The sequence below is a fragment of the Suncus etruscus genome, chromosome 2, assembly GCF_024139225.1.
Source record: "Suncus etruscus isolate mSunEtr1 chromosome 2, mSunEtr1.pri.cur, whole genome shotgun sequence".
In the NCBI taxonomy this organism is placed as follows: Eukaryota; Metazoa; Chordata; class Mammalia; order Eulipotyphla; family Soricidae; genus Suncus; species Suncus etruscus.
The window spans coordinates 104,170,103-104,188,290 of record NC_064849.1 but is presented as its reverse complement, the minus strand read 5'-3'; the positions used below and the strand labels follow the sequence as shown (position 1 = coordinate 104,188,290).

The window sequence follows — 18,188 nt, the reverse complement described above, 5'->3', positions numbered from 1 at the left end:
TCCTGCTATGGTAGTACCTCTTTTTAAATGTCATCTTTCAGAGAAAGGATTTAATAAGATATACCAATACTCTGTGCTATCGACATCAGTCACCAGGCCCTAAACTAAAGTAAAAATCAGTCAATGACACCATGCTGCTTTTTTTCCCCTCAGACTCAGATAAGGTACAAATATACACACTTGTATAAATATATTTATATACACATGCATTCAATGTATATAGTTATAAAATTTTAATTCAACTGAAAAAGGACAAAATACACTACTCAAAGTCAAATCAGATTCAAAAAGACTCTAGAAACTGAAATATTAAAGACTATGATATTTGAAACAAAAGAATATTCAAAATTCATTTGAATTCTTCAGAGGGGAGGGTAAAAATACAGTTAAAAACTGCTGCCTACTTGACTTAGTTCCTCAGTAATTCTGGTGCATGGAATGATAATTTATCCTCGACCCAAATTGTCTATCTGCAGATTATCTTTAAGTAGCTTTTATCCTTACTGATTCCTCAGAACCAGGAGCCCTTTTTGGCAAGTCCTTTCTTATGAGTTTATAGCAAACTTTTTTTTACTTATTGATTCCTATTATTTTTTTCAGAATATGCAAATTAATGAATCTAAAGCATCTTCCTAGTCCTGTTAACTTTAGTTTAGAAAGTTATTTCCAGAATAGCTCTTTATACTTCCTCTTTCAAATGCATGCCTATACAAAATTGAATTTGGATACAGCTATTTGAGTATAAGATGCATCTTACAGGAACCACTGGAATTCACTATGGGGACAAAAGGGGTCAGAGATAGAGTACAGAAGATGAGGTGCTTCCCTTGTAGGTGCCCAATGAGGGTTCAACCCTCAGCACCCCATTTGGTACCATGAGTAATGAAAGGAGTGATGTTTGAGTACAGAGCAAGTATTAAGCCTTGAGCACTGCTGAATATGACCCCCCAAAAATCAGCTTTAGGAATTTAATATCCATATATATTTCCCATTTAAAGTATAAAATTTTATTTTATTGAAACAGGTTTAATGTATTTAATTTTTAATCCAATCAAAACCACAGGCTAATTTCAGAACCCTTTCAGCATCCCTCAAATAAAATCTACAGCTATTAGAAATCTATGCAATTTGCCTTCTACCCTCAATTCTAGACCCTGGCCTGTATTTTGCAAATGGAGGCCAGGGTACCATATTATGGGCTCTTAGGATATTCCAAAGGGACCACAGGTGAAAATTGTATAAATGGAAAGAGCCATAACATGTGAGTGGAGAGCCAATCGGTTGTCCAGAGATGGGAACACAGACAGGAAATAAGATGGGAAGGGCCACAATTGGAAATAAGATTCAGAAACAAATCTATATTGTATCTGTATATATTTCTTTATTCTAGACATTTTACAATCAATCTGAAAATTTAAGAGGCAGATTAAAAAATGTTTAATTTGAATGAGGTTTACCAAAGTGGGCAGTCCTATACTCTCAGAGGATGATCCACTTTATTCAACATTTTTGATAAAAAGTTTTTTCATACAATATATTTTAACATGTAAAATAATTCATAACACTGTTGATATCTTGAAAATGTTTTCCATCTTTCACAAATATTTTAGCATTTTAAATATTTGATTTGCTTTCACCTTATTAATCTCAGTATCACAATTTCTTCAAAGTTCTCATTTTAAAAATGAACATAAGTATATCTATCTCTGCTATATCTTATTATAAAGAGTAAACAAATACAATACAAACATTAACTTTGTTTAGAAGTGCTTGGCTTATAGCAAATATTATGTAAGCTTTGTTGCATATATTTAAACATGATTTTATAATAATCAAGAAAATCAAAATACCAAAATATAGTATCTATTATTGTCACTCTATAAAAGTATTTTATGTAATACTGAAAGAAACAAATCCAGGATGACATTCATTGTATAATAGTTTATTTAATTATCTACTTACAAAGTTTACAATGGTTCATAAGTCATAAATAATTATTAATCCAAATTTTATTTCATGTTGAAAGTCCAGACTTTAATCAAGTGAGAGGAATAAGGAGAAACTAACAAAAAGATTCTTGCGTTAAGGCTTCTTTTTCTTTCTGAATGCCTCACTATAGTCTTAGTCTTAAAAAACTAGATTATTCTTAATCATTTTTCAGAAGTCAAAAATGTCTGAGAAAGAAATATTTTTACATTAGTCGGGTAAATTTTTTAAAATTGTTCTTGGTCTATTAAATTCTTGAACATTGCTTTGTTTCTAGATTTCATTATCTGGCAGGAGAGCCCAGAGGAGACGTCCTTGATAATTCTTTCACTGGAGGAGTATGTAAAACTGTCAAAAGCAGTAAAGCAAGTAATCCATATCGTGTTCCCATCAATCTGGAAAATGTCAACTTTGAGGTATGACATTTTATCATGGTAGCACCCCAAGACCAATGTTGATCATATTAAATTTGCAGAGAGAAAATTATGATCAAGCAGAGAGATAGTACGTGGTTTAAGATACATGATAGGCATACTCTAGATTAAGCCTGGGCACCACATGGCTCCTTAAACATCAGTGAGAGGCCATTACCTAAAAATTGTATTGATTAGTGATTAATAAAAAGGAAATATAGACCATAGGTAGCGGCGCCGGGGGCCGTGCCGGGGCGTCGGGGCCGTGCCGGGCGCGCCCCAAAAAAGGGGCTGGGGCTGGAGGCGCGTCGGGGAGGCCGGGGCTGCGGGGAGCCCCCCGAGCAAAATAAAGATTTAATTTAAAAAAAAAAAAAGGAAACATATTCTCAGATGAGTGGTGGGCAAATATTTTTCTCCTAGTCTGTGGAATGTCTTTGTTCTAGTCATTCTTTTTAAGTGCGGAAGCTTCTGAATTTGACGCAGTTCCATCCATTTATTTTTGCTTTCATTTTCTTAGTCGAGTCATTGAAGACTTGCCTCTAAATTCAATGTCACGAAGAGTTCAGGTTAGAGAATAACAAGTGGCTAAACATAATAGAATCTGAGAGTCAGACTATAAAAGGAAGATGCCCAAGGTGAAGAGGATGGGAAAGGAAAGAAAAGAGGGAACACTATGACAGTGGTAGAAAGAAGCAGATACTCTGTTGGAGGGTGTGGTGCTCAAATATTGTAGCTTATCATGAAACCCTCTCATTAATAATATTATGATTCAAGGCACCTCAAATAAAGACATGTTTTTGTTTTGTTTTGTTTTGGTTTTGGTTTTTTGGTTTTTGGGCCACACCAGGCGGTGCTCAGGAGTTACTCCTGGCTGTCTGCTCAGAAATAGCTCCTGGCAGGCACGGGGGACCATATGGGACACCGGATTCAAACCAACCACCTTTGGTCCTAAATCGGCTGCTTGCAAGGCAAACTCCATTGTGCTATCTCTCCAGGCCCAAAAGACCTGTTTTAAAGATAAACCTTATTTTTAGTTTTGGGGGCACACCCAGTTGAGTTAAATATTAACATTTAACAAGGTTATTGTCAGCATGTGAGCGTGGGGCAAATTTGAGCCTGTATAATACTTCCCAATTACATGATACTTTGATTTTTAATATGTTTGTATACATTGTTTCTCACTATTAGCATAGCAATCTGTTGAAAAAAGTAGAAACATGTTTATATCTATTTGACTAATGCAAGACTAAGAATTGGTGAAGTTGGACAGCTTTCTGCATTACTCAGCACATAACAAAAGTCAATAATGCAATAGAGTTAGAATTTTTAGCTCCTGCTTCTAATATAGTGTTACATTTGCTAGATGAAGTCTGCTGGTAATCTCAAGAAACTATTACCAATTTTTCATGTACAATGTCTATGTAGTTTGAAAACTTTCAATAAATTTTTGTTTAAACATAGTTTTCTATGAAGTTCATAAATGGTAGTAAGTTATTTCAATTTACAAGCACCATGGGCTACATTTAGGAGAATTTTATGAGCATCTTTTGATACATAATAATTAAATAAAAATATGTATATTACAGTTAAGGATAAATATTAAAATGCAAGTGAAAATCACACAGATGACCACATCTGAAATATTTTATATTTTACTATAATTATTGTTTTTGAATTTACTTACATCTAGTGTATCTGTATTATGAAAAATATAAAAATCACTACAATATATATCTTTGAAAGTGTAAATACATGAATTTAGAAACATCATATAGATAACTTGAAATCACCTTTGATATGAATATGAATATGAGGACTGAAACTCCCCCATTCAGACTAAAGTAGATTTGTTTCATTTTCAATGTGGTTATAAAACTTTTTAAACTTAAGTTACCTCAATTAGTCTGAAACTAAGACTACATTTAGTTTTAGATCACTATATAACTTCTGAGGAAGATATCATGGCCCTATTTTTTCAACAAATATTTAGAAATAACCAGTTCTAAGGTCATGTTTGTTAACTTCCTTGTCACTTTGTTTATATCTTTAATTAAAAGCTGCATATTTCAGCTTTATCCATTTAATAAAAAACATAGAAAAAATTAGCAAGCATTTTATTTCCCTTCCCTTACAGAACTGGAGTTTTTCAATTTTTTCTTCTTTAAGACAGATAAGATAATGGGCTGACTGGCACATAAAAATTACAATATCTCAGGAAAAGAAAAAAAGAAAATGCAATCAGAAAAAAGCATCTTTCCACCCCCATAATGTCTCTTTCTTTATATTCTATATCTTAATACAAATTCTCTTCCTTCTTTACACACAAAAATCTAGGTTTATCATGCCTCAGGAGGTTACCAGTCCACCAATTTCCAGTTAGTCAGTATGGGAGCAGTTGGAAACTTGTAATAATATGTAAAATGGAGATAAAAAAACTTTCTCCCAGAGCTTGGTTGACATTTCTTCCTTTGGAAATCTATGAAAATAGAATCTTTAGAGCCTACCTGCTGTTCTGAAAACACTTACACACTGGGAAAAACTTACCTTCCTCCTTTTACAAGATGTCTTAGTTTTTTTATATTTCCTTTAATGGAATACCAGTCTCATTCTCTTGCCTCCCACCCCACCTCTTGCCTTCTCCCAAATCTATTCACCTACTTGGTCAACAACTATACAGACTCACTTCCTAAAACAATCTACTAGTTTTTCTTCAAATCATCAATTCCTATGAACCTATTATTCTTGGTTCAATACAAATTTTATTTTTGGTTCTATACTGTTCTATCATATTTTCTATTTGTTTTGTGGCCATACCCAGAGGTGATCTGTGACTGCTCTCCTCTCTATGTGCAAGGGAATGCTGCAAACATTGCTTAAGGAACTATGTGTTTCTGGGACTGAATGCAGATCTTTTGCACAGAGCATGGCCTCTGCCCTTTGATCTTACTTGTAAAACCTTGCCTTTTAGAATTCAATACAAATATGTTAACAGGGTATCTAAAAACTAACTCTATTTTTCAAATCCTATCTAAATTGCAGCTCATCTCTGTTGTAAACCTCCCTCCCTCCTTCCCAGATAATATATACAGTATTCTTTTTCTGAATTTAGAATACCAAAGCCTAATTTTCATAGGTTAATATATTTTTTCAAAGGAATTCACTTTTTCTTATGTGAGAATAAATCCATAAAACATTGTCTGGTCTTTTTTGTTTTTAGAGAAATAACAAAGAAATATTAGTAACTATGTTTAAACCTGATTATCTTGCTTCTTATTAACTAAAGCACTTCATTTGTGAGATTTAAAATGTCAACTAGCATGCATATTAGTATCAGAATGTAACTCTGAACTTTTAACTAAATTTTTCTGTTGAAGATTTTGCAGCAGTATTTTTCCCCTTTGATAAATTATGCAAACTATTTCATAGTGGGGCCAGAGAGAGAGCATGGAGGTAGTTCGTTTGCCTGGCATGCAGAAGGACGGTGGTTCAAATTTCAGCATCCCATATGGTCCCCTGAGTCTGCCAGGAGTGATTTCTGAGCGTAGAGCCAGGTGTTACTCCTGAGCGATGCCAGGTGTGACCCAAAACAAAACAAAACAAAACCTATTTCATAGTAATCTGTGGTTTGCCTCAGTTCGAAAAACTTCAATATTCACATTTTAATCTTGAATATTTTAAACATAAAATATTTCCCTGGCAAGCCGTACAAGCATCTTTAACATAAAACACTCTTCTATCAAATTACTTTGCAACTTAAAAAGTCTGATTATTTGGGGACTGGAGAGATAGCATGAATGTAGGGTATTTGCCTTGCATGCAGAAGGACAGTGGTTCGAATCCCGGCATCCCCTATGGTCCCCCAAGCCTGCCAGGAGTGATTTCTGAGCATAAAGCTAGGAGTAACCCCTGAGCGCTGCCAGGTGTGACCCAAAAACAAAACAAAAAAATGGGGGGGGGGGGTCTGATCATTGTTCTCTTGTTTCTTCTAGCAAGAACAAAATAACATGTCATTGAAATCAGTTCCACTTGACTTCTCAGACTTCTTCAGAAGTCTCAGAAGTTCCACTTCTTCTCAGACCCAAGAATGAATGAATAAATAAATGAATGATAACCACCCAGCAGGCAGAATCAATTTTTTTTTCTCTGTCTCACAGACATGACCTGTGAGTACTGATGCTTATACCCAAAAAGGGACAAAAGGCCTATCCTGGAACCAGAGCCTAACTGCTCTCCTTTTCCCAGTCCTAATTTTCTGAAAAATACCTTAATTGAGATGGCCAACTTCATTAAATTCACAGGCAAACTAAAAATAACCTCATTGTTTATTGCCCCATTAAATTTTAGTGTAGACGCCTTTTCTGGTATAGCTCCTTTGGGTTTTATGGTTATTGGTTGCAATCCCAGTGGTAACACAACACTTACACTTAATACTTGTATTAAATGTCTGTGATGGTCTTTTCCCCGAATCAACTATCGACACCCTGAGAGCTAAGGAAGGCTAACATCCTTGTTCTCTAGGGAAATGGAGTGTCTATAAATATTTATTTTTGGCAAGAATGCATGATTGCTCATTATCGTAGAAACTTAGGGGTAGATTCAGTGTGTCCTGAGGTATGTCTTATTTTTAATGGCTTTTCCTCCAGGTACAAACTGTAGAAGATGATTTGGAAACAGATTTCTACAAGGATTTAATCCCTCTTGAAAACAATAATAATCAACAGGCCTCAGATAATCATGAACATAGTGGTTCCTCTGGAATACCATTTTTATTTTCCTCAAAGCAAAAAGAAAGCAGGACTTCCATGTCTAGCTTCAAACAAGCCATTGAGGCATCTCACCAAAAGGTAAAAAAAAAATCCTCACGCTTTAACTTTCCTGGAAATTAATACTAACTCAAAAGTCAATAAGAAGGGAGGATTTCTTATATAAATCATTTTTTATGCCCCGCCACTCCCGCCCCCTTATATAAATCTTATAAGATTTATACCACAAACATAATTTTATTTTTGGTGTCACTCAAAAGTTAGAAAAATAATACATATAATGATTCTACTGTATATGTGTATAATTGTAATTTCTTTATTTCAATATTTTTATTATCTTACATTTATATAAGCCAGTTTTATTTTTTCAGTGTAATATAATGCCGTCAATTAAATAATTGATTTTAATTTTCCTATTTACTGCTCATTTTATGTTTCCTGTTTAGTTGGATTTTTGTTTTGCTTCATTTATTTTGCTTTAACTCTTTGCCACACTTCTTTTTTTTAATGGTTACTTTTTTTTTAATTTTTATTTTGATCATAATGGCTTACATATCTTTCACAGTAGTACTTTTTAGGTACATATTAACATTGAATCAGGGGAATACCCATCACCAAATTTGTCCTCCCTCCATCCCAGTTCCCTTTCTGCAACCCATATACCCCACCATACCCCTCCCCCGGGCTGCTAGAGTAGGTGGCCCCTCTTTGTCTAGCTTACTATTACTGATCATATATCTGTTTGGTCCTGGTACCCTCCCTTGTTTCCCCCTTTATTTAAGAGGTGGAGCTAGATAAATCGAATTATGTGGTTTTGTTTGAAAGAAAAAAAGCAATAGTTTGGGGTACAAAATAAAAAATAGAACCATCCAAGACGAAGCAGAAGTCTTCCATTCACCACGAAAGCACAGAGGGGAGAGTAAATGATCATGCAAGGAGTCTATAGTTAATCCCATGACAGTATATTTCAGGGGTAGAGAAACCCTGTATCTCCTAGGCCAAGGGAATTCCCTCTGTAATATCTCCAATAGTTACTGTGCCTATGGGGGGGGGGGAGAAAAGGGGGAAAAAAGCACAAAACAATCATTTTTCCACATATTTATTGACTGATAGATTTTTTTTGACGTCTTTATTGTGGTGTAGAGATTGAAGTTGATATCTCCAATATTATTTTATTTTACTTTATTTTATCTTATCTTTCTCTTTCTTTTTGCACTCTGGCATGATTTGATTTCAGAACCAAGACTATTGTGTGGTGCTTGCCATTATTGCTCTAGTGCTCACTGGATATTTAATTTGATATTTTTTCTGTATTCTTGTGGTGCTTCAATTACCTTTTTCACATTCTCTTTCAAACTGAGGTTGAAAGCCTCTAGCATTCCTGGGATGAAACCTAGTTGGTCATAGTGTATGATCTTTATGATGCATTGGATCCTATTTGCCAGGATTTTGTTGAAGATCTTTGCATCAGCATTCATCAGGGATATTGGTCTGTAATTTTCTTTTTTGGCAGCATCTCTGTCTAGTTTTGGTATCAAGGTGATACCAAATAGCTTGATGATAGCTTGATAAAAGCTGTTTGGGAGTGTTCCCGTTTTTTCAATTTCATGGAAGGGCCTGGCTAGGATTGGTAGTAGCTCCTCTTGAAATATTTGAAAAAACTAATTAGGAAATCCATCTGGACGTGGGCTTTTCTTTTTGGGCAGATGTTTGACTACAGTTTCAATTTCCTCAGTAGTGATGGGGGTGTTTAGATATGCTACATCCTCCTTACGTAAATATGGAAGGTTATAAGTGTCCAAGAATTTTTCCATTTCTTCTAGGTTCTCATGTTTAGTAACATAAAGTTTCTCAAAGTAGTCTCTGATGACCCTTGGGATCTCTGCAACATCTGTCGTGATCTCCCCCTTTTCATTTCTAATATGGGTTATCAGATTTCTCTCTCTCTCTCTCTCTCTCTCTCTCTCTCTTTGTGAGTTTTGCCAATGATCTATCAATCTTGTTTATTTTTTCAAAGAACCAACTTCTGCTTTCATTGATCTTTTGGATTGCTTTTTGGTTTTCCACTTCATTGAGTTCTGCTTTTAGCTTTGTTATTTCTTTCTGTCTCTCTGTTTTTGGTTCCTTTTGTTGGTCATTTTCTAATTTTTTGAGCTGCTCAAAAGGTACTCAGGTATACCCCTTTTTCCTTCCTGATGTGTGCTTGTAGAATTTTTCTCTCAGGACTGCTTTTGCTGTGTCCCATAGATTCTAACAGTTTGTGTCTTCATGATCATTTGTTTCCAGGAATGTTTAATTTCCTTTTTGATTTCATCTCTGACCCACTGGTTGTTCAGTAGCAGGGTGTTTAATTTCCAATTGTTAAAGTTTTTCTTCTGTGTGGCTTTGTAGTTCATATCTAATTTCAGAGCATTGTGATCAGCAAAGGTAGCCTGCAAGATTTCTATCCTTTTAATTTTATGGAGGCATGTTTATTGTGTCAGCATGTAGTCTATTCTGGAGAATGACCCATGTACATTGGAGAAGAATGTGTATCCAGGTTTTTTTTGGGATGGAGTGTTCTGTATTTATCTACTAGTCCTCTTTCTTACATAACTCTTTTCAGGGCTAATATGTTTTTGTTGGGTTTCAGTCTTGTTGACCTATCAAGTGTTGATAGGGCCATGTTGAGGTCTCCCAAATTATCATCCCAGGAATGCAATGATGGTTTAACATCCATAAATCTATCAACATCATACACAACATCAACAAGAAGAAAAATAAAAATCACATGATCATATCAATAGACGCAGAGAAAGCAGTTGATAAGGTGCAACACCCATTATTGATCAAAACTCTCAGCAAGATGGGAATGGAAGGAATCTTTCTCAATCTAGTTGAAGCCATCTACCACAAGCCAATGCAAATATTATCCTCAATGGAGAAAAACTAAAAGCCTTTCCTCTAAATTATGGTACAAGGCAAGGCTGTCCACTCTCACCACTCCTCTTCAACATAGTACTGGAAGTTCTTGCTACAGCGATCAAGCAAAAAAAGATATTAAGGGAATTCAGATAGAAAAGGAAGAAGTCAAGCTCTCATTGTTTGCAGACGACATGATACTCTACTTAGAAAACCGTAAAGACTCTACCAAAAAGCTTCTAGATACAATAGATGCATATAGCAAAGTGGCAGGCTACAAAATCAACACACAGAAATCAATGGCCTTTTTATACACCAATAATGATAGGGAAGAGATGGACATCAGGAAGGCAATTCCATTCACAATAGTGCCACACAAACTCAAATATCTTGGAGTCAACTTGACCAAAGATGTGAAGGACCGATACAAAGAAAACTAAAAAGCCCTGCTCCAAGAAATAAGAGAGGACACACAGAAATGGAAACACATACCATGCTCATGCATTGGCAGGATTAACATCATTAAAATGGCAATACTCCCCAAAGCATTATACAGATTTAATGCGATCCCCTTAAAAATACCCATGACATTCTTCAAAGAAGTGGATCAAACACTTATGAAGTTCATCTGGAACAATAAACACCCTCAAATAGCTAAAGAACTCCTAGGGAAAAGGAAAATGGGAGGCATTACTTTCCCCAACTTTAAACTGTACTACAAAGCAATAGTTATCAAAACAGCCTGGTACTGGAATAAAGACAGACCCTCAGATCAGTGGAATAGGCTTGAGTTCTCAGACATTGTCCCCCAGACATACAATTACCTAATTTTTGACAAAGAAGCAAGAAATCCCAAGTGGAGCAGGGAAATCCTCTTCAACAAGTGGTGCTGACAGAATTGGTTAGCCACTTGCAAAAAAGCAAACATAGGGGCCCGGAGAGATAGCACAGCGGCGTTTGCCTTGCAAGCAGCTGATCCAGGACCAAAGGTGGTTGGTTCAAATCCCGGTGTCCCATATGGTCCCCCATGCCTGCCAGGAGCTATTTCTGAGCAGACAGCCAGGAGTAACCCCTGAGCACTGCCGGGTGTGGCCCAAAAACAAAACAAAACAAAAAAGCAAACATAGATTCCCAGTTAACATCATGTACGAAGGTAAAATCCAAATGTATTAAAGACCTTGATATCAGACCTGATACCATAAGGTATATAGAACAACACGTCAGTAAAACACTCCATGACACTGAGACTAAAAGTATCTTCAAGGAGGAAACTGCACTTTCCAAACAAGTGGAAGCAGAGATCACCAGATGGGAATACATTAAACTGAGAAGCTTTTGTACCTCAAAAGAAATAGTGCCCAGGAGTCACCCACTGAGTGGGAGAAACTATTCACCCAACACCCATCAAATAAGGGGCTAATATCCAAAATATACAGGGCACTGACAGAACTTTACAAGAAAAAACCATCTAATCCCATAAAAAAAAAATGGGGAGAAGAAATGAACAGAATCTTTGATAAAAAAGAAATACAAATGGCCAAAAGGCACATGAAAAATGCTCCTCGTCACTAATCATCAGGGAGATGCAAATCAAAACAACTATGAGGTACCACCTCACACCACAGAGATTGGCACACATCACAAAGAATGAGAACAATCAGTGCTGGTGGGGATGTGGAGAGAAAGGAACTCTTATCCACTGCTGGTGGGAATGCCGTCTAGTACAGCCTCTATGGAAAGTGATATGGAGATTCCTCCAAAATCTGGAAATTGAGATCCCATTCGACCCAGCTATCCCCTCCTAGGGATATACCCTAAGAACACAAGAATACAATACAAAAACCCCTTCCTCACACCTATATTTATTGCAGCACTATTCACAATAGCCAGGCTCTGGAAACAACCAAGATGCCCTTCAACAGACAAATGGCTAAAGAAACTGTGGTACATATACACAATGGAATATTATGCAACCGTCAGGAGAGAAGAAGTCATGAAATTTTCCTATACATGGATGTACATGGAATCTATCATGCTCAGTGAAATAAGTCAGAGGAAGAGAGAGAGAGAGACGTAGAATAGTCTCACTCATCTATGGGTTTTAAGAAAAATAATAGTTATTTTTGCAACAATCCTCAGAGATGATGAGAGGAGGGCTGGAACTTCCAGCTCACTTCATGAAGCTCACCACAAAGAGCAGTGAGTGCAGCTATAGAAGTAACTACACAGAGAACTACCATAATCATGTGAATGAATGAGGGAACTGGAAAGCCTGTCTGGAGTACAGGTGGGGGTGGGGTGGGATGGAGGGAGATTTGGGACATTGGTGGTGGGAATGTTGCGCTGGTGAAAGGGATGTTCTTTACATGACTGAAACCTAATCACAATCATTTATGTAATCAAGATGTTTAAATAAAGAAAAATTTTGGAAAAATAAAGAAAGCATCTAGCAGGACACTGCCCAATTTCAGCATATTTGACTTCTTTGCCACACTTCTATCTTCTCCTTTTTTGGTTACTTTAGACAGTCTGCTAAACAGATTGAGGTAAACAGTCAGGTAAGGGGTCCCTTGGGAGTCAATTTCAAGAACCCATAAAATCGAGAAATGTTTGGATAAATAAGACAATATATAGAAAGGAGCTATGTAGTTACCAGAGTTCAATTTAGACTGTATTGGGAAGATAATTAATAAGCAGGAACAATGTCCTAACAAAACAGAAAGATTACAATAACTTCTCTACCAAAGCAGAATTTCTTCCGCTTGCAATTCCCCTTTGCCCAAGTTGAAATAGTCTGTAAAAATCCAAAAACAGCTCAGTTCATAGCTAAAGAAGCTGTGATATGTATATACAATAGAATACTATGCAGCTATCAGGAAAAATAAAGTCATTAAATTTTTCCTATATATCGAAGGACAAGCTGAGTGAATGAGTCAGAGGGAGACAGAAAAACAATCATCTATGATATTTAAGAAAAATAAGACAGTATTGTAATAATACTCAGAGACAACAGAGATGAGGGCTGGAAAAACAAGCACATGATATGAAACTTACCACAAAGAGTGGTGAGTGCAGTTAAAGAAATAACTACACTAACAACTAACATGACAATGGTAGTGAGTGAGAGAAATAGAATGCCCATCTCAAACACAGGCAGGCCAACGGGATAAGGATTTAGAGGGTAGGGGGTATCGGTGATGGGAAGATTGCACTGGTAAAGGGAGGTGTTCTTTACAACTGAAACCCATCTACAAACATGTTTGTAATCATGGTGCTTAAATAAAGAAAATTAAAAAAAAAAACTCAGGTCACGCCATCTTGGAGATACCTATCCTCCTATCTTGCACATGTATTCTCTTCTTTTAATAAAACTTTTTTTTTTGCTTTGTTGTTTATCTTCTTAAATTATGTCTTCCTAAGCAGACAAGAACATGGATTCCAAGTGGAAATTAGAGCTAATGTTTCCTTATCTAACATAGTTCTCCAAAAATCAGAAGACAGAGATTAATTATCAGGCAGTGCAGATCAAGTGGGTCTCAGGTGCTGTTGACAATTGCCTTAATGAGATCAGCAAGACCTTCACATCCCCATCATACAGAAATTTGTACAGAATTTACCAATCAATTTTAATATACCCTGGCGTACATCTACCCCAGTAACATCTTTGGTTGCCATTGTCTAGATAACAAGAATTATTAAAATAATAAAAAGATAGAATGATGCTTTACTATTATTGCATAAAGTGATCAAAATTCCTCTGTAATGTGTTTATGTATCTATTTTTTATTTTATTAACACTCATTCTATTCTTACTATAACTTTGATAAATTATTTCTCTACTCTCCTCTCACTATCTTTATAGATCCCTAAAGCTTTCATTTTATTTAGATAGGTAGCAGCATCTTAAAACTCATTCCTTGTCTTTCAATAGAACTTAATGTTTTATGTCTTTTGTCAATGATGTAGCTGATTAGTTTGGAAGGTCTGTTTCAAAGTCAAAAGACCAGTTATCCCATTCATTGCTTAGTCATTGCTCTGATTCACTTTGCAAAACTGATCCCACCAAAAATGATTTAACTTAAGTAAAATCACACAAAATATTTATATATCTCATAAATAGATGATAGCTTTCCAGAGTCACAGCTAACACAGCCAGATGTAGCTGCCACACGGACACAGTTGGAGCACCACAGAAGGGCTTGTGCTAAGTAGATTCACCAAAACCTCTCTTATATTTTCCACAATTTACTTTCCAAAGCAATTGCCCATTTCAATTTTAATTTTAAATGGACAACATGGATATTCAGGAGTGAACCGGTTTCCTCCTAAAAACATAACCAAATTATGGCAACGTTCAAGAATTAAAAATAGAACTGAGAGCCACTAGAATTACAAACTGATCAAAGACACGAATTTTACCTTGTTCACTATTCTCTCCACAGTATCTGAAATAGTAGAGTAGTAACTATTTGAGGCAAAACAACAGCAACAACAAAAAATAAAACACAAGGAAAGAGAGACTGGAAGGAATAGATACTGAATCTTTCCATCTTTGTGATTATTTTTCCCTTTATATTGGCAGTCATTTTGTACCATACTTTTAAGTTATCTAGCTAATAATTTATAGCTACAATATCATTGTTTTTTCTTTTAAAAAGACTCTTTCCTATTACTATTACTCAAACACTAAAATTTTCTAAAACTGAGACATCATAATTTATTTTTATTAAGTCACCATGAAATACATAGATGTAAGTAGTTGATGACTGAATTTCACACATACAATGTTGCATCCCTTCACAAGAGTAAACTTCCCACCTTTGATATTCCCAGTTTCTTTCCTTGTTCCATTTCATAATTTTTGCTTCTTTTTTGAAGATTAACTGTTCATATACCTGAGGGTATGTGTAGGACATATATTTTTAAAATAATATTATGCAAGACTACTTAAATATTTAAATATTATAATCATATATTTTATATAATATAACCATATTATATAACATATTGTATAATATGTTAAAATATATGTTATGTATAGTGTGTAATATAATATATTAGTATTGTTATATGATACAAATTATATATATGCTATATAATATGATTATATAATTAAGTATTATATAAATATATACTTATAATATGATTTAATATTATAATTATATTTTAATATTTATGCATTCATAAAACTTACTAAATATGAAAAGGTCAATTTAATGGAATATTTCTGCATGATACCATAATACAAGCCAGGTTGTAATGAAGTAAACTGACATAACAAGACACACCTCAAAATGTTCTTAATTATTATACCTAAGGATAAAAGGAGATCATGTAAATTATTTTGTTAAATTTTACTATCAAATAATTTTAAATTACAGTATTTTTGAATGCCACCTGGTGTATAATCCTCTTCTAAGTGCATGGAAACATTCCACAGATGACTGAGATCTGTAGAATGTACAATTTTTATCTCATATTGTCACAAAACAGTGATTTTAATACTGATTGTATTACTTCTGACTAAAAATTGACACGATTATTTTTTACCTATATGCATCAAGAAACCTTCAAAATAAAAATTTGGGAGAGACAAAGCCATAGTTCAAATCAAAAAACAGAAGATTTTATTTTCTGAAATTTTATCTTTTTTCTAAATATATAAAATATTTATTTAAGCACCATGATTACAAGCATGATTATAGTTGGATTTCAGTCCTAAACAGAACACCCCTTTCACCAGTGCAACATTCCCACCACCAATACCCCCATTTCCCTCCTCCCCCACCCCCTGTCTGTATTTGAGACAGGCATTACACTTCTCTCACTCATTAACATTGTCATGATAGTTGTTAGTGTAGTTATTTCCCTAACTGCACCACTATTCTTTGTGGTGAGCTTCATATTGTGAGTGAGTCCTTTGGGCCCTTCTCTCTATCCCTTATCTCTTTTTGTTAGAGAACATATAGCTTGGTCAAAATAAATCTAAAATATCTTTATTAAAGTGTCATGATTTATAAGAGGCTTTTCGTAGAAGCAGACTGGTAGGAAGCAAAGGGGCCAGAAGACTGATATATGGAAATGAAGGGATTGCTGTTTAAACAATGTATGCTTGAAACCTAAAACAATCATAAATAACTTTTTAATTTTAATATTAAAACTTTAAGATTTCATTATTTATAAATTTACTAATGATTGAGTTTCCAAAAACTATTCAAGACTATCTTATCTTTTTATTACTTTGAATATCTTAGAAAAAGATAAAGGAATTAAAGTGAATGCCATGATTTTATACATAACTCTCCACAAAAAGTAAAATGATTGTTAAATGTTAGGAATGAAGCTAATGACACATTAATGTTTACTATCTTAAACTTCCATTATTTTAATCATTATTTTTGCTGCTTTCCTCTGCTCTTCAGGATTCTAATTTTATTAGGGTCCATAAAGTAATGAAAGTCTCAAACTTCACCATGAAAACTAAAGATCTGCAGCTCTCTGATGTCTTTATGAAAGCTCTTAACCATCTGCCTCTAGAATACAACTCTGCCTTGTATACTCGGATATTCGATGACTTTGGGACTCACTATTTCACTGCTGGCTCTCTGGGAGGGATATATGACCTCCTCTATCAATACAGCAGGGAGGAGCTGAAGAACTCAGGTATGCTTTTCTCAGTCTATTTAACAAAATGTAATGATGTTAGCACACAACATATTTCTCTTTTACACCATACTTAATTATTGGACAACTTCTTTGCACTCTGCTAAAGTTCCAAAATTATATACGGAACAACCAAAAAAGATAAGATCAATACAATAAAATTAAAATTAATTTAAAGGACACTGAAGGAAAGAAATTGATGGAGAAAGTAAGAAGAGGCAGAGGAGAAGTAAAAAGGTACAAACAGGGGTCAAGGGCCTCAGGTGCCTGGGTTCTATAGAGATGTGGTACAGCTAATTGTCCAAACCAGAGCAAACAACACTTAGAACATGAGATCCAAACTCATGTTCCAAACATAAAAACGTGGATGTCAAAGTGTCAGATTGAGGGGTGGGGTGGAAAGAAACCTGATAACATTGAAGGAGTGAAGCTGACAGTGATGAAGGTGATGTGTTGATGCTTGAGCACCATATATATAAAACTCAAATATCAATAACTTCATAGATTATGGTGCTTGAATAAAATGAACAGAAAAGAATATAATACATTTTAAAAGACCAATATAAAAAAGGCAAAATAAATATGTTTTACCTTCAATTTGTCAGCAACTTGGGTTCCACATTTTCTGATATCTAGGAACAGCATAAGCTATGTAATAGTTGTTATAGAAAGGAAGAAGTATCTATTAATTCAAAGAAGACAAAATTTTTCCTAGAAATAAATCCCAAATATAATTTATAATTTACATAAGTAATTTTTAATAATGTCTATTTAAAGACCATAATTACAAACTTGATTGTAGTTAGATTTCAGTCTTACAAAGAAAACCCCCCTTCACCAGTGCAACATTTCCACCACTAATGTCCTCAGTCTCCATTCTCCCCTATCCCCTGCCTGTATTCAAGACAAGCATTCTACTTCTCTTATTCATTAACATTGACATGGTGGTTGTTGGTGTCGTTTTTTTCTTTTCTTTTCTTTTTCTTTCTTTCTTTCTTTCTTTCTTTCTTTCTTTCTTTCTTTCTTTCTTTCTTTCTTTCTTTCTTTCTTTCTTTCTTTTCTTTCTTTTTTTTTTTTTTTTTTGAGTGTGTGTGTTTGGGTCACTCTCAGCAGCACTCAGGGTTACTCCTGGCTCTATGCTCAGAAATCGCTCCTAGCAGGCTTGGGGAGCCATATAGAATGGCAGGATTTGAACCGTCATCCTTCTACATGCAAGGCAAATGCCCTTCCTCCATGCTATCTCTCCAGCTTATTGTAGTTATTTTTCTTTTTTGGTTTTTGGGCCACATCCGGTGTTGCTCGGAGGTTATTCCTGGCTGTCTGCTCAGAAATAGCTCCTGGCAGGCACAGGGGACCATATGGGACACCGGGATTCGAACCAACCACCTTTGGTCCTGGATCGGCTGCTTGCAAGGCAAACGCCGCTGTGCTGTCTCTCCGGGCCCTGTAGTTATTTTTCTAA

At 35.1% G+C, this 18,188-nt stretch overlaps 1 protein-coding gene across 1 annotated transcript in view; it reads left to right on the top strand.

Moving 5' to 3' along the window:
* Positions 1-18,188, top strand: part of C6 (complement C6) — a 71,511-nt gene that overhangs the window by 15,676 nt on the left and 37,647 nt on the right. The window contains exons 6-8 of the mRNA XM_049767678.1: positions 2,264-2,402; positions 7,043-7,243; positions 16,486-16,726. Coding sequence (XP_049623635.1) covers positions 2,264-2,402; positions 7,043-7,243; positions 16,486-16,726 — 581 coding nt within the window. The remainder of the gene's footprint in view (positions 1-2,263; positions 2,403-7,042; positions 7,244-16,485; positions 16,727-18,188) is intronic.